Consider the following 22,774-nt stretch of genomic DNA (forward strand, 5'->3'; position numbering starts at 1 on the left):
ATTTGGCTCACTTTTATAATGCTCCGTTTGCTTACTCTTGCTCATGATTTTCATTTTTGCTTCATTTTTCAGCCGCTCACCGCTCCTAAATAAATAAATAAATAACCTACCACATCCGCCGCTCACTGCTCCTCCCCGCCTGTCCGCCGCTCCTCACCGCTTCTCCCCGCGCCATGTCCGCCGGTCCTCCTCGCGCTCCTGGACGCCGCTCCTCCTCGCGCTCCTCACGTCGGGCACGCACGTCGCGGCCTGCGCTTCTTCCAAGGGACTACTTTTTTTTCGGTAAATTTTTTAAATAACGTATATTTATTAACTTTATATAGCCTATGTCCATCTGCACACCCTGACGATTCCAACAATGTATCAGGTGTGTGGATTGGCGCTGTGGTTCCCGAGTTTACCCGCCTCACAGGTGCAAAGTTCTTCCTTTATAATAGTAGTATAGATTTCACCTAGAATTTAATCTCTATCGCCTCACGTCAATGAAGAAAAAGCAACTAGGGATTCAGATTTGGCAGCCTATGATATATCCTATGGAAAGTGAATGTCCTGATTAGTGTTTCTGTCTCTGCTTAGATTGATTTTGTGCATTATTGTTTAACCACATGTAAATGTAAATGTAAATGTGTGGGACTTGTAAAGCGCACTGCTGCCCGTAAGCGTCCTGGCGCTGAAGACCGCTGGAGAACCCGTCCTGGCTTTCCCTGTGAGATGATCCCTTCTGGGTATCTCCAAGGTGAAACCAGGCATCCCCGGCGTCTGTGGGGGGCCGTTGTAGAGATGAGGCAAGCTTAATGCCCAGAGTTGCCAAGTGTGATCTCTGGTTAGAGTAGGCACCTCGGCGACAATTATCGAGTCTGCTTCCGGGTCTGCCGCCTCTAACCAGTGAGCCACACCACTCCACATGTTTTTGCAATGCTCGGATCTCCTCTTATTCTTTTCTGTTTCTGTTTACTTCTCCCTGCTTTTTTGTCTCTTTTTTTTTCTTTGCAAAATATTGCTTAATATGTTGGTTTATGCATGATTCGTATATGTTATATCTTTGTTATGAACTGAACAATAAAAATTTAAAAAGAACAAAAAACACCATGAATCTTATGTGTGAAATAACTATTAGACATTTAACAGAAGTAACCATGGTACATTTCACGTAGGCAGCTATAATATCGGTTTAAAAGCCTTGATAAAAGAAATGTAATGTTTTAGGTACTAACAGGAGTATGCTAATGATCATCGTAATGAATTACCTTCACTTTAGACTCTCTGTCGTCGGTCCATAAGACCTTAAATTTCTGAAATTCCTGAAGTGCACCACCAACCACTTTTCGAAAGGAGTTTACAGTTGATGAAAGCAAGAGTACAAGTTTTGATATATCCTTGTGTTCTGCTACATTTGAATAAAAAGTTCGCTTTTTTATTGCTGGAATGCTCTCCTCATCAGTTGCTGAAAATGGAAGCACATTTCAAATTACATTAACATGGTTTTCTTTATTGCAATTGTGTTTTATCATTTGCAATATTCAGTATACGTTCATAGTCACTTTTTTGAGGCTATACAATGCCAGGCTATGTCACCAGGTTTCTCATTTTCTGGGTAAAAGGTGTGGTTGTGCAACCTCCCCATGTAATACACTTACCAACCCCTTTAGGACACTAAGGTTTCAACTGTCAAACCCTCAGTCCAACTCTGGACAGCTGTGGCACTGAGCAGCAAGGCTTACACAGAGAAACTAGGGGAAAGCATTTAAACAGCACCAAAACAAATGAAGAAGAAATTGGCGCAACACTCAAGAAATCCGACATCAATTTATAAAGTAGACTGTATTTTTATAAGAATTTAAGACACTGGAATGAAAACTATCTACTGGAGTGTTTTGGAAATATAGATTCTACAAGAAATAATAAATCACAGCATTTTCTCTCAACCAGGAACAAGCCTTATAAAATTGTTGTACAAAGGCATTTTGCATTTCTTAAATGCTATTTCAGGCAATTAGGACATGCAAAATGACATTTCTGTATGTACAAAAGGCATTCGTAGTGGTGCAAAATGCAATTTCTACCTCATAGAAATCAAATTTTGGAAATTGCAAAATAGGAAATCACAAATAGCGATTTCCTAAATGCAAATATGCATGTACAACAGATTTCCTAATTGCGACTAATTCGCAATATGGCCGTTAGGGAAATTCAATTGCCATTTAGCCGGATCAGTTAGTAACCATGTGCAAACTATAAGAAGCATTGGAATAGCCAATAGGGCTCGCTTATAAGTATTTAGTTATGCAGCACAATATCCTTGGTGCAACAACATCATGGCTAAACACTTATAAGGTCCGAAAGGCGATACGTATTGGGTATACCAATGCTTGTTTGTTTTACTTACAGGCGATGATCTCAAACTATCTGTTTTCTTCTTGCATCCCCTCTTTTGTCCTTGCTAATTTCTGTAGTCCTCCTCCTTTCTTACTCCTTTATTTTCCAGACATTGGATTTTTGTGTCACATTTTTGAATACTGATGAATTAGTGCTGAGGTGACACCAATATAGAACATTCCAATGTTCCATCAAGTATGGTTGTTATAGCAGGAAGAGTGACCATTATCTTAATCTTCTTGGGTTCATAATCACTGAGCCCCTCTTATATGGTACAGCATTTATTAAATGTGCTCTGTGGGCTGATATATCCACGGCAAACCCTGCTCATCAGAGTGGCTTTATCAGAATATGTAGACATTTCTTGTAGTGATGTTAGGATATATAAAGATTCTTTTTTTTTTTTAATACAACAAGTACAAAACACTTCCAGGTAAACTGCAAAGGTATTTATTGGAAGCAATTAATCCAAAACATTACGAGAAATTTTTATAAGCACAGTTTCCACTTTGGTGACAGAAACATCGTGGGGAGAATGGATTTATTTTGTCACTTACAATATCCTGCAGTATATGTCGGATCGAATGTAAATCACTGTCCCACTATTAAGCATATGCCCAGGACTAAAGAAGCAGAGAATATTTTACTTAATTTATAAATAATTCACACAATGCATTCTCCTCCTTTTGTTCAGTGGATCTACAAATACTGATTGTGTAAGAGTTATCAAATTCATAAAGCACTTGAATAGGTTAATTAATGTAAAAAAAGGTTACAAATTAATGCTTTTTGTATAAAGGGTCAAACTAGGAATAGAAATTGATTTTAACATGATGCTTTACTCATAAGAAAACAAGTTACTTACCTGTAACTTTGGTTCCCCAGTATTGGTAACTTTCATAGATTCCCATGCTTTTGTATCATTCCCCGTCGTCTGAATGGGTGTCTCGGTAACAAAATAACATAGCAGTAGGTACAAAAGAGAAAGAAAAAGGCCTAGGCCTCATTCCCTTTTGTAGCATATCCGCTTCTTTTTGTAAAAGAGAGGAAACCTAGGCATCAGCCAATCAGAAGAGCCTCACCCCATAGAACCCTCCTGAATGAACCTCAGAGCCTCAGATTTTCGTAGCCGTTGTGTAACAGTCACCATATCTGCTGAAGGCTTAGCTTTCCTCGGGGAGGTGGGTGGGCGCATGGGAATCTATGAAAGTTACCAAAACTGGGGAACCAAAGTTACCGGTAAGTAACTTGTTTTCTTGCCCCAGTATTGGAACTTTCATAGATTTCCATGCTTTTGTATCAGAGTAGCAAGCAGTAAGTAAGCAATAAAAAACACATTTTGTGGCATAAATATACATTGCAATAGCCAACAATACATGAAGATACAAAATGTGTAGAATAAAGGAAGGTGGGATAGGAAGGAAAGCTCACCAATTAGTGGAAGAGGTTCCTCAGGACTGCCTGGCCCACAGCCGTGTTCGCCTGTTGCAAGGATTCTAAGCAATAATGCTTTGTAAAGGTGTGCACGCTGCTCCAAGTCGCAGCTCTGCAAATGTCTTTGATGTGCACTCCAGCGAAGAGAGCTGTTGAAGAAGCCACTGATCTTGTGGAATGCGCTCTAACTCTGCTGGTCAGTGGCTTACCGGCTGCAGTATGGCAATGTAGAATGGCACTCGTAATCCACCTCGCAATACACTGTTTTGATAGGGTAAGGCCTTTGCAAGGACCACCAAAAGCAATGAACAATTGGGAGGATTTACGGAATCCCTTGGTGCGATCTAAATAGAATTTTAAGCACCGCTGTACATCCAGAGAATTCAGTGACCTCTCCGCTGGTGTAGTAGGGTGAGGAAAGAAAGCTTTAAGAATAACCGGCTCATTTAAGTGAAGTCCGACTGTACCTGGGGTATGTACTTTGGGTTAGTTCTTAGGATTACAGTATTCCTTCTGAATTGGAGAAACGGCTCTTGGATTGTGAGAGCCTGCAACTCCCCAATGCGTCTTGCTGATGTGATGGCAAGAAGAAGAGCCAATTTCCATGAAAGAAATTTCCTTTCTGAATGATGTATTGGTTCAAACGGACCCTTCATAAGCTGTGTGAGGACCAAATTCAATTGCCAAGTTGGAGGCGGAGGCCTCACCGGGGGATAGACACGGAACAATCCTTTGACTGTTTCACTGTCCTGGAAGACCAAAGAGAAGGTCCAGACTCAGAACGTCTGTACCTAGAAATCGCTGCCAAATGAATTTTTATGGATGAATGGGCCAGGCCCGTCTTAGCCAAAGACAAGAGATAAGGTAGAAGTTGGAGAGGTTCTGAAGAGAAAGGGTCAACACCCTCTTTATTGCACCAAATGCAAAATCTCTTCCATTTGAGACGGTAAGTCTTGTTTGTGGAAGGGGCTCTAGCCTGAGAGAGAACTTCTTTTATTTCATTAGAGATGGGAAGATTCATAAATTCTCGCTGTTCAGGAGCCATGCTGTCAGGTGTAATGACTCTGGATCCGAAATGCCAAATTTGACCTTCAGACATTGTGAGAAGGTCTAGAATGGTTCGCAAGGGAAGAGGAGGAGCCAGCGACAACAGATGGAGTTCCGTGAACCAGAACTGTCTCGGCCAAGCAGGTGCTATCAAGATCATCTTGCATGGTTCTATCTTGATCTTCCTGATAAGTCTCGGGATCAGTGGAATGGGGGGAAAGGCGTAGACAAATGTCCTTGACCAGGCTATCGAAAGTGCATTCCCAAATGATCTTCGGTGGTGAAGCCTGCTTGCATAAGACTGGCATTTCTTGTTGGTCGGTGTGGCAAAAAGATTTATTGCGGGTTTTCCCCACTGCTGAAAGACCTCGTCCAGAACCTGCTGGTTCAGTTCCCACTCGTGACTGATCGAGGATAATCTGCTTAGTTTGTCGGCATTCTCGTTTAAAATCCCTGGCAGGTGTTCTGCCTGTATTGACATCCCGTTAAGGATCGCCCATTCCCAGATTTCTTGAGCTTCCTGAGACAACGGGAGAGACCTGGTTCCCCCTTCTTTGTTTACCTAATGCATGGCCGTGGTGTTGTCCGTCCGGATGAGTACCTTTGAACCTCTCAGGCAAGGGAGAAAAGCTTGAAGAGCCAGTTGGATTGCTCTGAGCTCCAAGAGATTGATGTGGAGCCGACGATTCTGAGGAGACCAATGTCCACTGACCTGCAGGTCCTGCAGTACTGCTCCCCAACCATCCAATGACGCATCCGCCGTCACCACCTGAGGAGACGGATCGCTTACAAAGGATAGACCTTCGGACAAGTTTTCCTGTTTTGTCCACCACAAGGCTGCTTTTTTTATTGCCGAGGTGATGGTCACTCTGTCGTCAAACGACCCATGAATCCGTTTCCATTGAATGTCCAGTTGCTCCTGAAGAGGACGCATCCTCAATCTGCATTGTGGAATTAGAGGAATGCATGAAGACATTACCCCCAGCAGAGATTTGTAGCGGCGTACTGAAAGACACCTTCTTCTTCGTAAGTCTAGCGCCATGGTCTGCAGTTTTTCCTGCCTCTCCAAGGTTGGGAAAGCTTTCTTGAGATTCGAGTCCAAGATGGCTCCCAGGAAGCGTGCTTTCCTGGACGGAACCAGAGATGACGTTTCTTTGTTTAAAGTGAGACCTAAGTTCTGAAACAGGATTGTACATGCTTCGACCGCTTCCCTCGCTGCCTCCCTGGACGGAGCCTTCAGCAACCAATCATCCAGGGAAGGGAAGACCTGAAAGTGATTCCTCCTTAGAAACACTGCTACTGGTGCCAGCACCTTTGTGAAGATCCTCGGGGCTGAGCGAAGACCAAAGGGTAAAACCCTGAATTGAAAGTGTCTCTTGGCTACTGTAAATCGTAGAAACCTTCTGTGTGCTGGGTGAATCGGCACATGAAAGTACGTATCTTCGAGATCGAGCGTGGCAATGAAATCCCCTGGATTGATGAGATGTAGACTGTCTTGAAGAGAGACCATCCGGAAAGACAGGGAGATGAGATAGGTGTTGAGCTCCCTGAGATCTAAAATGGGGCGCCATTTCTCCAGCGTCTTCCTTACCAGGAAGAACCTGGAATAGAATCCTTCTCCCCTTTGGGCGGAGGGGACCGGCTCTATAGCACCCTTCAGGAGCATTTGATGAACTTTGAGCCTTAGAAGACGCAGATGTTTCGATGGAATGGCAGCAGGGGGCTTGGATGGTGGGATTTGCGTGAATTCCAAAGTATGGCCCTTTCGAATGATGTTTAGCACCCATCGGTCTGATGTTATCTTGGACCAATTTTGAAGGTATTGTGACACCCTGCCTCCTACTGATGATTTTGTAGAGGTGGGTACAGTAGGAAGAGCCAGGAGTCCGCTATTGTCTCTTGGACGTATCACGCCCTTGGCGAGCTTACCTCCCTCTGTTATGAGGTCTTGAGAAATTCGAGGCCTGACCCTGCCTTTGCTGATAAGGTTGGCGGACCTGCTGCAAACCTGAGCCATATGATGAATACCTTGGCTGCTGATAAGAGTCTCTGTAAGTGGTGCTTTTGCCTCTAGAACCTCTAAAAGGAGCTTTACGGTACTGAAGCGTACCCAAAGACTTCGCAGTCTCAGTATCCTTTTTAATATCTTGGAGAGTGTCATCGATCAATTTTTCAAATAATGCCTCTCCATCAAAAGGTAGATCCAGGATCTTATTCTGGATCTCTGGTCTAAACCAAGTCGCCTTAAGCCATCCCTGGCGACGAAGGACTGCAGCCCCAGCCAAAGAACGAAAAGCCTTTGTGGCAATGTCCATGGCACAATCTATGACTTCCATTGATGTCGCCTCTCCTTCTTGCAAAACCTTTTTAGCTTCCGTCTTTGACTCTGGAGGAAGTTGATCCAAGTATGGCGAAACATCACACCAAAGTTGGCGATCGTATCTGCCCAATATCGCCAAGGCATTTGCTGCCCGCACTAGAAGACTCGCCATCGAAGAGAACCTCTTTCCGGCGTTGTCCAATCTCCTGCCCTCTTTATCTGGAGGAGTTGTCAAAGGAGCTGAGGGGTTACGTGATTTCCTTTGTGCTGCATGGGAAATTACCGAGTCCGTTCTCGGGTGTCCTGTCAAAGACGCCGGACCATCCTCAGGTGCTTTGTATTTTTTGTCGAGGCGCAGTAGTACAGGGACCACCGTTGCTGGAGTCTTCATTGCCTTAAGGCCTTCATCCCAAAGATGCTGGACAATAGGGATAGATCTTGTTGTCTTCTTATAAGGTTCTTTAAAATCATATAAGAAACATTTGGTGGCAACCGAAGGCATTGATAGCTTGAATCTGCCAGCCGCCCTCTCCATTAGTTTATGAAACCCCACTATATCCGCTGGCGGGGAGTCCACCAGATCCGGAGATGGAGATGCTGGGTCTGTGATGACATATTCATCCCATTCTGTACTTTGATCCGTCCTGTCATCAAAATTTTGATCCTTATCCGAGGAATTATCATGGGTGTCAAAAGGTATCGAAGGCTCCTGCCTAACCGGTGTCTGTGGCTGAGATGACACCTGGGCCGGCAATTCGGGAGCAGCCATAGCTGGAGCCTCAGGGACAGGCATGGCTTGCGCAATTGGAACAGTAGCAGGTTGCGAACATCTAGACTTGTAATCCTGCAGCATATTGTGAAGGTCCTGCAAGAAAGCTGATGGTACCGGCACCATGTCTTGTCTTGAGTACTGTTGTGGCTGGGCAGAATGATGATGTTAGCCACATTCCTGGTTGTACTCTCCGTCAGAATCCGTTTCTTGGCATTTAACCAGAAGCTGGGATGGACTGTTTGCATAGCCATATGAGTCCTGATCGTCATCCTCTGATTCATCGTCATCCTCCTCCAAAAGTAAAGCTGGAGGTAACAGTTATAGCATCGTCGATGAACACTTCGTCGTCGCTGTCGTCGTCGACATCCTCGTCGACGTCGCTGTCGTCGTCGACGCCGTCGTCGAAATCTTCGTCGTCGATGCTATAACTGCCGTCGACGACTCCCTCCTTGTCGACGATCCCGTCGACGTCGATGGTCCCGTGGACGAGCCCGTCGACGATACAATTTTAAGCTTAGACTTCAATTCGTCAACGACTTCTTCATCGTCGACGACGTGGAACTTCTGTCAGACTTTCCAGAAGACTGAGAAGAGGGTTTTTTGATGGCTGGATCAGTCTTTGTACCCGAAGAAGGCGTAGATGGTCCTACCCTCTCCTTTTCACCATGGTGAGGAGATTCGACTGGACCTTGGCTCTCAGACTCACTGGGGGGTCTTTTTTGAGGCCTTAGAAGGATGCTCCACAGAAGGAGAAGGGGAACCACTACCACTTTTGACTGACCTTCTAGATGATGACGCTGATGAAGAGTCCTCACTGTCACTGGAGACTGTGTCTTTTCTGGCCTTCAACTTCTGGAGCCATGTAAGAAGTCTACCCTCACGATCCCGGAGGGTCTTGGTTGAAAAGGTGCTGCAGATCTTGCAGTTCGCAGCCTTATGATCAGGATAGAGGCAGTAGACGCAATCTTTATGCTTATCCTCAACAAATAATCTTTTCTTGCAACAGGTGGAACATGGCTTGAAAAGGGCCTTCTTCTTTTCCTTATCAGACATCCTGGAAGGGACAGCTAATAATTTTGAAGAGAATACCTGAAGAAAAACTTCTGAAAGAGTAGAGATTGAGCAGAGCTCAAAGGAGACTCCCTAAGCACAACGTGCGGTAGAAAATCTGAGGCTCTGAGGTTCCTTCAGGAGGGTTCTATGGGGTGAGGCTCTTCTGATTGACTGATGCCTAAGTTTGGTCTCTTTTACAAAAAGAGGTGGCTATGCTACAAAAGGGAATGAGGCCTAGGCCTTTTTCTTTCTCTTTTGTACCTACTGCTCTGTTATTTTGTTACCGAGACTGTGAGAAGTTGGCCTGATATATGATGTTCACTAGTTCTAGTGACCACCTTGTATCAGTCCAAACAACCCTTATGGTGATTGGTTGTAAGTCAACCTTATAGACCAGCTATCCTAGTGGTAGCATGGTCAAAGCAGTCTTAGGCTAAACTCTTTTGGCATGTGAAGCCAGCTGTTTTACCACATATAACCCCTTGAGTATCAGATGAAAGGACACCACACAGGTTGTTATGAAAATAAACAGTATATTTATTAATAACAAACACCTCTGAACTCTTTATGAGGTCAGAGGGCTAAGCACATGACAATCTCTTAGGAAAAATACGATAAGTTGCACAAAATTACAATGGTGCCCTAGGGGCACGACAAACCATATACTAAGTAAATGGTATCAGGAAGTCAATAGAAGGAATGGAGCTATCCAGAGGCTGTAGGATCACTGGGACTACGCTATCCTAACCTTAGGTAAGTAATAGGAGGCCCACGGAACACGTGTGCAGAGTTTGAACTCACACGCGAGATGCGTAACAACATCTATGGACAGTACAGTTCAGGAAAAAGGTGAGTACGGACAATCCTGACTAGTTAGGACTAAAACGACTGTGAATCTGGACACTAGGAGAGTCAAGCTACCCTTGAGCACCGAAATGCTCTTGTTACCTCACCCAAGGGCTGCGGGTGCATAGGTGCGAAGTAGTGTCGGGTTTCGGCGTTGAAGTCTATAGAGCCTGGAAGAAAAGATGCTGCAGGCGACCAGGAGGAAGATGTCCGGTGCGATCCATGGGTGGAACGAGGAAGAAGAGGACCTGAAAGCAGAGGGGACAGTGTTCAAAGTCACTAGCCAGTGACCGGTGTGGAATCAGGAAGGAACCAGGTGCTGTCGTCGCGATCAGGTGAAGAGTGGACGCTTGTCTCTGCAGCCACGTGGACCAGGAGGTGTCTTCGACGACCAGGATGGAGGCACGAGCTGTCCCACGCAGGCTCTCACTGTCGGCGGTGTCGGATCCGGATTTGGAGTCAACAGGCCTTGGCAAAGGCAACCCACGCGGTGAGTGGAAACGGCGTCTGGAGTGGACCAGGAGGGTCCGGGGTGCTCCTCTTTTGGAAGGGAGCAAGGGCCAGTCTGGAGCAACCAGACCAGCAGTGAAGATTTCAAGGTTTGTCATCTAGGAGGTAACTAGCCAGCCGGCAAGTGACCATACAACGCGTTGAGCAGCAAACAGGCAGAAGGGCCCCACGCAGATCTCGTGGATGCTGGAGGGCTGATCTTCGGTGCAGGAGCTGCTCGGGGCTGGGGCTTCTCAATCCCCAAAGCACTTGGTCGAGTTTGTAGGAGAGTAGGGTCTGTAATCCTATGATCACCCAGATTTTTGCTTTTTGCTTCACTGGTTTACGACTTTCCCTGGCTGTGGGCCTGCTAATCAGACCCAGAGCCTAGCTGTTCTCTCTACTCCAAATTGTACCCAGGTACTGAATTGGCACTGGGCCCTCTCCAAGTCCCTGTACCCAGGGCTGAGGTGCACCCAGAAGTCTCCCAGGGGCTGCAGCATGTATTATGCCACCCCTGGGTTGACTAACTAAACCAGACACAACTGGCTGCTTGACAGCTGGGGCAAGGTGGTGTAATCACCCTTTGCTTTAGATATAGTATTCCTATATCTAAACCTACAATGGACACCTATATTCCTATCAGTCACTCCTATGGCAGGCCTTAACAATCCTGAAGGCAGAGTGCGTGGAATAAGGTGAAATGGTGCTCTGGCATGAGCTGAGCCCGTTTGCAGCTTGCGGAACCAAGTCCTAATAGCTGTTCCATGATAACGCATACCATATACTCTTAAGTGCATTATAATCCTCGCGGTTATATGCCAACTCTGGTATCGCTTTATCAAAACATGTCGAGTAAGGTGTCATACGAATTGGAATACTAACCCCTCGCCAATTCTGGCGACGGGGTTAGCATTCCACCCTTCTAGAGGGACACGACATGTATGTAACCTGTAACCCCGGTTAAAGTCAGACATAGCCTCAGCTCCACAAGATGGATGCTGCCACCGAGACACAAGTCTGCCCTCCTGCTGCTGGGAGTCCTCCCAGCACAGGAGGCAAGGACAAAGGGTTTCCTGCCAGGGGCGGTGCCAGCACCGTCCCAGACAGGATTTTGTGTATCCTAGGTAGGCAGGGCTTTAGAGGAAGGTGACTGAGAGTTGGACCCCGGTGCTCACTGTGCATAGGCCGGCTTGAACCAGTTCCAGGGGCACTCCAGCCCTTGATCTGGGGAAAGCCCGCAAAAGGAGAGGGGTGTAACCACCCCCCTCCTAGTCCCACCCATGGGGCAGGACTTAGTCGCGTGCCAGCCCCCTTTTGCAGGATAAAGGTAGGAGCAGGCCCCCTTCCAAATTAGATCATCTTTGAATCCTGAACCGACTTTCCACGAAAGGAACTCAAGACTCTTCTCAAGATTTCTCCCTTGTGACTAAGGAGTAGTCACCCTGCAGCAGCAGGCACCATCCAAGCATCGCGGTCTGCTGTAAGTCTCTCCTCCGGATCAAGACTGCCCAGCTCGACGAGAACCGGCTTCCCTGGCACCTCTGACCTCTACCTGCATCATCAGCCCAGCTGAGATTCGTGGGTGTGACGAGACCTCGAGGGACCGGCCATCTTCAAGACTGCACGACGCTTGCCCAGCACGACCACCGAGTGACCCTCGCCTAAGTGCTTTGGGGTCCGAGAAGCCCCAACCCTGAGCAGCTCCAGCACCGAAGTCCAGCCCCCTTGCATCCACGAGATCTGCGTGGGGCCCTTCTGCTCTTTGCTGCTCACCGCGTTGTCCAGGTCACTTGCCCGCTGGCTAGTGGCCCTTTTGATGACAAACCACGACGACAACACCGCTGGTCTGGTTGCTCCAGACTGGCCCTTGCTCCTCTCCAACAGAGGAGCACCCTGGACCCTCCTGGTCCACTCCAGACGCCATTTTAAGTCCACCGCGTGGGCTTGCATTTGCCAAGAGTTGTTGCCCCAATCCTGGGTCCAGCGACGTCGACAGCAGATACCACCGTGGGACAGCTCGCCCCTCCATCCTGGTCGCCGACAACGCCTCCTGGTCCGAGAGACTGCAGAGCCCAGCGTCGCCCACTCACCTGGTCGAGGTGACTTCGTCCGGTGCCATCCTGGTGCCCATCTAATCACTGGCTAGTGATTCAGAACTTGGTCCCCTCTGCTTACAGGTACCCATCTTCATCGATCCAGGCTTGGATCACCACGAACTTCTTCACTGGTCGCCTGCCAGCAACTTCTTTCTTCAGGCTCCATAGACTGCAACGAGGTTTTCCGACGTCTTTTCAGCCCTATGCAGCCGCAGCCCCTGGGCTAGGTAACCTAAGCATTTCGGTGCTCCAGCATAGTTTAACTATCTAAGTGTCAGGATCCTTTGTCGTTTCAGCTCTACCTAGTCGGGTTCGCCCGAGAACACTAACTTTGCTTTTACTATCCTCCATAGACTTTTTCCCGCCTTACGCGTGAGAGTTCCCACTCTGCACACGACGTCCCTAGGCCTCCTGCTTGTAATCTAAAGGTTCAGTAGTACAGTCCTAGCGATCCTAAAGCCTATGAGAATAGTTACTTACCTGCTAGTAATTCGCATTCCACTTTTGTAGTATATGGTTTTTCGTGCCCCTCGGGCATTTGTGTAAATTGTGCGACTTTAAGTATTTCTTTAAGAGTTTTGTTGTGTGCTTAGCTCCCTGTCTCATAAAGAGCCAGGGTAGTCTTGTTATAAATAAATATACTTTATTTTTCATAACAACTTGTGTGGTGTCCTTTCACTTGGTGTTCAAGGGGTAAATGTGATGGTAAAACAGCGGGCTTAACACGCCCTCTAGAGTTTAGCCTAAAGACTGCTCGTGTCCATGCTACTAGGATAGCTGGTCTATCAGGTTGACTTACAACCAAACATCAATAAGGGTTGTTTGGACTGATACATGGTGTTCACTAGAATAGTGAGCACTGCATATCAGGCCAACTTCTCACATTGGTGAGCAGCGGTTGGGATTTGAGCTTGCTGTTGTTTTACCACACGTATCCTAAGAATATCATTTGAAAGATCACATAAGTACTAAGGTACATATAACTTAACTTAGAATACTCTGAGTTCTACTGAACCAGCTGTTGTAGCTCCTAGGGCCTAGCACACCCTAAACTACAACTCTAGCAAGGGATCAGTAGGTAAACAAATAGTGTAGGTAAGTGCACCACTTACACCTCACTAGAAAAGCATGTCTACCCATGGAGAGTCTACTGAGACCCCCCTTGTGGCTGTTGACCCTCCACAGGTCAAATCAAGATATGCAGCTCTCAGTTTCCAGGAGATGAGACAAGTGTGTACCTCCAGGACACTGAAACAGGGGTCTAACCCCACCATTCCCTTTCTGATAGGTCTCTTAGAGACATATGATGCTAGGAAAGCCTCTCATGTAGATGGGAATATGCCAGCCTTAGAGGGTACCAGTGGTGATCCAGACCTCCTTGACACTGAAAATGCAGTTGAGGAGGAGGATCAAGAGGAACTCTCTGGGGATGAGGCAGACAAGAGGTCTGAGTTAGTCAGCAGACTTACTAGGGCCAACTTAGACCTATTTAGGGAAGGAACTGGGGGACCCCCAGTGCTGACCCTAATGAGGCCTAACCTTGGAGTTAGAAGAGATAGATCTCATTCTAGGGACTCCAATAGATCTCTGCACTCTAATGCCTCTTCTCAGAGGAGAAGGAATTCTCCCCAGAGGAGATTGACTTCCCCTCAGAGAATAGAGCATGAAGCAAGGATGAGACAGGCTAATCTGAGGATTGAAAGGGAAGAACTTGCCCTGGCCAAAGAGAAGCTTGCCTTTGCTAGAGAGCAGCAGATGAGTGGGGTAGTCCCCACTGGTGGCAGCAATCTCCCAAGAGATAAAGAAAGGAGTTTAGATACTAAACACCTGAGTAAGATAGTGCCCCCCTTTAAGCAAGGGGATGACATCCACAAGTGGATGGCTGCTTTGGAGAGGGCCTGCACTGTCCAGTGCATCCCCCAAAGCCAGTGGGCAGCTATACTGTGGCTCTCCTTTGAAGGCAAAGGGAGAGATAAGCTCCTCACTACTAGAGTTGAGGATGCTAACAATTACCAAGTCCTGAAAAATACACTGGTTGATGGGTTTGGCTTAACCACTGAGCAGTACAGGTTGCTGTTCAGGGATACCCAGAAAATTCAGTCTCAGGATTGGTCTGACTTTGTGGATTGTGCCACTAAGGCTTTGGAAGGCTGGTTGCTGGGCAGTAAGGTTACTGATTATACAGGGTTGTACAATCTGATCATGAGAGAGCAGATTTTAAATAACTGTCAGAACCAGTTGTTGCATCAGCACCTTGTGGACTCAGATCTGACCTCTCCCCAAGAATTGGGAAAGAAGGCAGACAGATGGGTCAGAACAAGGGTCAAGCAGAACCAGACTCAGAACCAGGGTGGTCAGAAGAAAGCAGACCAGAAGGGTAGTAACAAGAGTGAACAAAATGACCAGAAGTCTTCAACAGGTCCCCAACAAACCAAAGAGGGTGGGGGTCAGGCTTCACAGCAGAAAAAGAAGACTCAAGAAGGCCAGTCAAAAAGGTATTGCCAGTACTGTAAAAGTAAGTCTCACTGGTTTAGTGAGTGCACCAAAAGAGGAGGGCAAACTCCTACCACTACAGCCCCTAAGGCAACTGCACCCCCTAGTACAGTCAGTAGTGGTAGTGCACCTCCCAAGGGAATAGTTGGGTTAACCTTGGGAACTGAGGGGTCTGACAACTTAGTTGGCACACTCACTCAGGCTGTCCTTGTCTGTACAGGGGATATGGATATGTCCCCTGATGTCAGTCCCAATACTTTGGGCAAATACAGGCAGACACCTTTGATAAATGGCAAAATGGCTCAGGCCTATAGGGACACTTGTGCCAGTGTCACCATGGTGACACCTAACTTTGTGGACCCTGGACAGATCATGCCAGGTACAGATTTCCTGGTGACCAATGCCAGCAACGTCACTACCAGTCATAGTATGGCGATTGTTGCTTTCTCCTGGAGAGGGGTGAGTGGCCAAAAGAAAGTTGTGGTTAGTTCAGACCTCCCAGTGGATTGTTTGTTGGGCAATGATTTGGAGTCATCACTATGGTCAGAAGTGGAGCAGAGGACTCACATGGAAATGTTAGGCTTGCCAGCACAAGTGCTTGCTGTGACTAGGTCACAGGCCAGAAGATGCCCCACTGAACAGGTGCTGGATCCTGGAACAATGGACCAGACACCTTCCAAGAAGAAGAGCAGTAGGGTTAAGGCATTGCCTTCCCCCTTGCCCCAGGTTGAGGATCAAGTCTCTGAGGAGGCTTATCTGAGAGAGCTGAGGGAAACTGAGCCTAAAGAGCTTGAACTTGATCAAGTTGAGTTTCTGGGCTCAGGGGGACCCTCCAGAGAAGACCTGGGGAAGGCACAGTTAGACTGCCCTTCCCTTGAACCCCTCAGACAGCAGGCTGCTGCTGAGGCTGCAGTGAACGCCACAGGTGCCCACAGGGTATACTGGGAAGATGGACTCCTGTACTCTGAGTCAAGAGACCCCAAGCCTGGTGCAACCAGGAGGCTGGTCATCCCCTTGTCTCAGAGGGGTTTCCTTCTCACCTTGGCCCATGAGATTCCCCTTGCAGGTCACTTAGGTCAGACAAAGACTTGGGACAGACTTGTCTCACACTTTCACTGGCCTCACATGAATGAGAATACCAAGGAGTGTTGTCGCTCCTGTGTCACTTGCCAAGCCAGTGGTAAGTCAGGTGGCACAACAAAGGCCCCCCTCATACCACTACCTGTGGTGGGGGTTCCCTTTGAAAGAGTGGGGATTGACATTGTTGGTCCAATGGAACCCCAGACAGCATCAGGGCACAAGTTTATACTGGTGGTGGTGGACCATGCCACCAGGTATCCTGAAGCTATTCCACTTAGGACCACTACAGCACCTGTAGTGGCAAGAGCCCTAGTTGGAGTGTTCTCCAGAGTGGGCTTCCCTAAGGAGGTTGTTTCTGACAGAGGTGCAAACTTCATGTCAGGATATCTGACTGCAATGTGGAAGGAATGTGGTGTCAACTACAAGTTCACCACACCCTATCATCCACAGTGCAATGGGCTTGTTGAAAGATTCAACAGGACCCTCAAAGGGATGATTCATGGGCTACCTGAAAAGCTCAGGCGTAGATGGGATGTCCTGATACCCTGCCTCTTGTTTGCTTACAGAGAGGTCCCACAGAAGGGGGTTGGCTACAGCCCTTTTGAACTTCTGTATAGGCATCCTGTAAGAGGACCCCTGTGTTTGGTGAAGGAAGGATGGGAGAGACCTCTCAAAAAGCCTGCAACCAACATAGTGGACTATGTACTTGGTCTCCGCTCCAGGATGGCTGAATACATGGAGAAGGCATCTAAAAACCTTGAGGCCAGCCAAGAACTCCAAAAAGCTTGGCATGACCAGAAGGCTGTCCTGACTGTGTACAAGCCTGGACAGAAAGTGTGGGTGCTGGAGCCAGTGGCCCCAGCAGCACTCAAAGACAAATGGTCTGGGCCCCACACCATCATTGAGCAAAAGGGAGAGGTCACCTACCTGGTGGACCTTGGAACTCCCAGGAGCCCCCTCAGGGTGCTCCATGTGAACAGGCTCAAGGCATATGTCGACAGGAAGGACATGAGCTTGCTCATGGCCACAGATGAGGGACAGGAGGAAGAGAGTGACCCTCTCCCAGACCTGCTCACTCAGAATCCTGATGATGGATCAGTAGATGGTGTTGTCTTTTGTGGCAGCCTCTCTGAACATCAGCAACAGGATTGTAGACAAGTTCTGCAATCCTTTAGACATATGTTCTCTCTGACCCCCAGTCAGACTGATTGGTGTACCCATGAAGTTGACACTGGAGACAGTCTACCTGTCAAGAGTAAAATCTACAGACAGCCTGATCATGTCAGAGACTGCATGAAGACAGAAGTGCAGAAAATGTTGGAGCTGGGAGTCATTGAGCCCTCAGATAGCCCTTGGGCTAGCCCAGTAGTTCTAGTGCCAAAGCCTCACACCCAGGGTGGTAAGAAAGAGATGAGGTTTTGCGTAGGCTACAGAGGACTCAATGCAGTCACTAAGACTGATGCCCACCCAATACCAAGAGCAGATGAACTTATAGATAGATTGGCTTCTGCCAACTACTTAAGTACATTTGACCTGACAGCTGGGTATTGGCAAATCAGGGTAGCTGAGGAGGCCAAGCCCATGACAGCATTTTCTACCCCTGGTGGGCATTATCAATTTGTGGTAATGCCCTTTGGTTTGAAAAATGCACCTGCCACCTTCCAAAGGCTGGTGAATCAAGTTCTCACTGGGTTGGATGACTTCTGTGCAGCATATCTGGATGATATAGCTGTCTTTAGTTCCACCTGGGAGGATCACCTGGTCCACCTGAGGAAAGTGTTAGAGGCACTGCAGAAGGCAGGTCTCACTATCAAGGCCACTAAGTGCCAGATAGGGCAGACACAGGTTGTATACCTGGGCCACCTTGTAGGTGGAGGCCAGGTTCAACCCTTGGAGAGCAAGATACAGGCCATCAAGGACTGGGCTCCTCCAACCACCCAGACTCAGGTTCGAGCTTTCTTGGGCCTGACTGGTTACTATAGGAAATTTGACAAGAATTATGGGTCCATTGTGACTCCACTTAATGACCTGACAAGTAAAAAGATGCCAAAGAAAGTTCAGTGGACAGCAAGCTGTCAGAAAGCATTCAATGACCTAAAGCAGGCCATGTGCACAGCACCTATCCTAAAGAGTCCAGACTACTCCAAGACCTTCATTGTCCAAACAGATGCTTCTGAGTTGGGTGTGGGAGCTGTTCTATCTCAGCTGAATTTTGATGGTAACGACCAGCCCATTGCTTTTATTAGCAGAAGGCTGACCCCCAGAGAGAAAAATTGGTCAGCTATTGAGAGGGAGGCCTTTGCTGTGGTGTGGGCCCTGAAAAAGTTGAGGTCATACTTGTTTGGCACTCACTTTAAGATTCAGACCGACCATAAGCCACTCTTATGGCTAAATCAGATGAAGGGTGAAAACCCCAAACTACTTAGGTGGTCCATTTCCCTACAGGGGATGGATTTTACAGTGGAGCATAGACCTGGTACTGATCATGGCAATGCTGATGGGCTCTCCAGGTATTTCCACTTAGAGCAAGAAGACTCACCTGGTCAAGGTTAGCTTATTGTCCCAAAGTTTTGGGGGGGGGGGTCATGTAGGAGAGTAGGGTCTGCAATCCTATGATCACCCAGATTTTTGCTTTTTGCTTCACTGGTTTACGACTTTCCCTGGCTGTGGGCCTGCTAATCAGACCCACAGCCTAGCTGTTCTCTCTACTCCAAATTGTACCCAGGTACTGAATTGGCACTGGGCCCTCTCCAAGTCCCTGTACCCAGGGCTGAGGTGCACCCAGAAGTCTCCCAGGGGCTGCAGCATGTATTATGCCACCCCTGGGTTGACTAACTAAACCAGACACAACTGGCTGCTTGACAGCTGGGGCAAGGTGGTGTAATCACCCTTTGCTTTAGATATAGTATTCCTATATCTAAACCTACAATGGACACCTATATTCCTATCAGTCACTCCTATGGCAGGCCTTAACAATCCTGAAGGCAGAGTGCGTGGAATAAGGTGAAATGGTTCTCTGGCATGAGCTGAGCCCGTTTGCAGCTTGCGGAACCAAGTCCTAATAGCTGTTCCATGATAACGCATACCATATACTCTTAAGTGCATTATAATCCTCGCGGTTATATGCCAACTCTGGTATCGCTTTATCAAAACATGTCGAGTAAGGTGTCATACGAATTGGAATACTAACCCCTCGCCAATTCTGGCGACGGGGTTAGCATTCCACCCTTATAGAGGGACACGACATGTATGTAACCTGTAACCCCGGTTAAAGTCAGACATAGCCTCAGCTCCACAAGATGGATGCTGCCACCGAGACACAAGTCTGCCCTCCTGCTGCTGGGAGTCCTCCCAGCACAGGAGGCAAGGACAAAGGGTTTCCTGCCAGGGGCGGTGCCAGCACCGTCCCAGACAGGATTTTGTGTATCCTAGGTAGGCAGGGCTTTAGAGGAAGGTGACTGAGAGTTGGACCCCGGTGCTCACTGTGCATAGGCCGGCTTGAACCAGTTCCAGGGGCACTCCAGCCCTTGATCTGGGGAAAGCCCGCAAAAGGAGAGGGGTGTAACCACCCCCCTCCTAGTCCCACCCATGGGGCAGGACTTAGTCGCGTGCCAGCCCCCTTTTGCAGGATAAAGGTAGGAGCAGGCCCCCTTCCAAATTAGATCATCTTTGAATCCTGAACCGACTTTCCACTCAAGACTCTTCTCAAGATTTCTCCCTTGTGACTAAGGAGTAGTCACCCTGCAGCAGCAGGCACCATCCAAGCATCGCGGTCTGCTGTAAGTCTCTCCTCCGGATCAAGACTGCCCAGCTTGACGAGAACCGGCTTCCCTGGCACCTCTGACCTCTACCTGCATCATCAGCCCAGCTGAGATTCGTGGGTGTGACGAGACCTCGAGGGACCGGCCATCTTCAAGACTGCACGACGCTTGCCCAGCACGACCACCGAGTGACCCTCGCCTAAGTGCTTTGGGGTCCGAGAAGCCCCAACACTGAGCAGCTCCAGCACCGAAGTCCAGCCCCCTTGCATCCACGAGATCTGCGTGGGGCCCTTCTGCTCTTTGCTGCTCACCGCGTTGTCCAGGTCACTTGCCCGCTGGCTAGTGGCCCTTTTGACGACGAACCACGACGACAACACCGCTGGTCTGGTTGCTCCAGACTGGCCCTTGTTCCCCTCCAACAGAGGAGCACCCTGGACCCTCCTGGTCCACTCCAGACGCCATTTTAAGTCCACCGCGTGGGCTTGCATTTGCCAAGAGTTGTTGCCCCAATCCTGGGTCCAGCGACGTCGACAGCAGATACCACCGTGGGACAGCTCGCCCCTCCATCCTGGTCGCCGACAACGCCTCCTGGTCCGAGAGACTGCAGAGCCCAGCGTCGCCCACTCACCTGGTCGAGGTGACTTCGTCCGGTGCCATCCTGGTGCCCACCTAATCACTGGCTAGTGATTCAGAACTTGGTCCCCTCTGCTTACAGGTACCCATCTTCATCGATCCAGGCTTGGATCACCACGAACTTCTTCACTGGTCGCCTGCCAGCAACTTCTTTCTTCAGGCTCCATAGACTGCAACGAGGATCTCCGACGTCTTTTCAGCCCTATGCAGCCGCAGCCCCTGGGCTAGGTAACCTAAGCATTTTGGTGCTCCAGCATAGTTTAACTATCTAAGTGTCAGGATCCTTTGTCGTTTCAGCTCTACCTAGTCGGGTTCGCCCGAGAACACTAACTTTGCTTTTACTAGCCTCCATAGACTTTTTCCCGCCTTACGCGTGAGAGTTCCCACTCTGCACACGACGTCCCTAGGCCTCCTGCTTGTAATCTAAAGGTTCAGTAGTACAGTCCTAGCGATCCTAAAGCCTATGAGAATAGTTACTTACCTGCTAGTAATTCGCATTCCACTTTTGTAGTATATGGTTTTTCGTGCCCCTCGGGCATTTGTGTAAATTGTGCGACTTTAAGTATTTCTTTAAGAGTTTTGTTGTGTGCTTAGCTCCCTGTCTCATAAAGAGCCAGGGTAGTCTTGTTATAAATAAATATACTTTATTTTTCATAACAACTTGTGTGGTGTCCTTTCACTTGGTGTTCAAGGGGTAAATGTGATGGTAAAACAGCGGGCTTAACACGCCCTCTAGAGTTTAGCCTAAAGACTGCTCGTGTCCATGCTACTAGGATAGCTGGTCTATCAGGTTGACTTACAACCAAACTTCAATAAGGGTTGTTTGGACTGATACATAGTGTTCACTAGAATAGTGAGCACTGCATATCAGGCCAACTTCTCACAGAGTTTACCTCAGGAGTCGTGCTGGAAGCGAAGTGCAGTTTCTTTCAAGATGGCCGGTCCCACGTGTCTCTTCGCACCCACGGATCTCAGCTGTGCTGCAGATGTGAGTTGAGGTCGGAGAGGTCTGGGAATCCGGGTCTCGTCGGGCTCTGAAGTCTGGATCCTTGAGGGAAGACGACAAAGTGAAGCCGCTGGACGCTTGATGGGGCCTGCAGTTGCAGGGTGGACACTCCTTGCCCACAAGGGAGATTCTTCAGTCTTCTGTGGAGCAGAACGTCGAAGTCCAGAGTTTCTTCTTGTAAAGTTGTTCAGGATAATCTAATCTGGAATGGGACCGGCTGCTACCTTTATTCTCCTAAAGGGGGCTGCACTACTGACTAGGACCCTCCCCTGGGTGGGACCAGGAAGGGGGGTGTCTACACCCCCTATCCTTTGTCCGGTTTCACGCCAGAGCTGGGGCAGGGATTCCCCAGCAACTGGTTTGAACCCGTGTATGCACAGGACACCTTGTGTGCCCCAGGCATGTCTCATTCCTTTCAGGCCTGTCCTACCCAATACACAAAATCCTGTCTGGGGTGGTGCTAGCACCTCCCAAGGCAGCAAACCTTTTGTCCAAGACTCCCTTGCTGGAAGGACTCCCAGCAGCAGGAGGTCAGACTTGTGTCTGTGGTGGCAGCATCCATTTTGTGATGCCAAGGCTCGAGTTAACTTTAACCGGGGTTCTCAGTTACATACATGTCGTGTCCCTCTAGAAGGGTGGAATGCTACCCCCGTCGCCAGAATTGGCGAGGGGGTAGTATTCCAATTCGTATGACACCTTACTCAACATGTTTTGATAATGCTATACCAAAGTTAGCATTTAACCGCGAGGATTATAATGCACTTAAGAGTATATGGTATAGCGTTATCATGGAACAGCTATTAGGACTTGGTTCCGCAAGCTGCAAACGGGCTCAGCTCATGCCAGAGCACCATCTCACATAATTCCAAGCACTCTGCCTTCAGGATTGATAAGGCCTGCCATAGGAGTGACTGATAGGAATATATGTGTCCATTTTAGGGTTAGATATAGGTATACTATATCTACAGCAACGGGTGATTACACCACCTTGCCCCAGCTGTCGAGCAGCCAGTTGTGTCTGTTTAGATGGCCAGCCAGGGGTGGCATAATACATGCTTCAGCCCCTGGTAGGCCCTGGGTACACCTATGCCCTGGATACCTAAGGTATACTGTACAGGGACTGATAAGGTGGTCCAGTACCAATTGGTAAATGCACCTAAAGTACATTGTTGTTAATTTAGAGAGAGAACAGCTAGGCTGTGGGTCTGATTAGCAGGCCCACAGCCAGGGAAAGTCGTAAACCAGTGAAGCAAAAATCTGGGGTGACCATAGGATTGCAGACCCCACTCTCCTACAATCCTAACCTGCGCAGATGAGCTGCGACCACCGCCATCACCTTTGTGAACACCCGTGGGGCGCTGGTAA

General features: G+C 48.2%; 1 protein-coding gene across 7 annotated transcripts in view; it reads right to left on the reverse strand.

The window, feature by feature from the left end:
- DNAH8 (dynein axonemal heavy chain 8) overlaps positions 1–22,774 on the reverse strand; it is a 10,041,960-nt gene that overhangs the window by 6,644,121 nt on the left and 3,375,065 nt on the right. For all 7 annotated transcript variants that reach the window (XM_078647354.1, XM_078647353.1, XM_078647356.1 and 4 more), the window contains exon 27: positions 1,248–1,444. In XM_078647354.1, coding sequence (XP_078503480.1) covers positions 1,248–1,444 — 197 coding nt within the window. The remainder of the gene's footprint in view (positions 1–1,247; positions 1,445–22,774) is intronic.

The sequence above is a fragment of the Lissotriton helveticus genome, chromosome 6, assembly GCF_964261635.1.
Source record: "Lissotriton helveticus chromosome 6, aLisHel1.1, whole genome shotgun sequence".
NCBI lineage: Eukaryota > Metazoa > Chordata > Amphibia > Caudata > Salamandridae > Lissotriton > Lissotriton helveticus.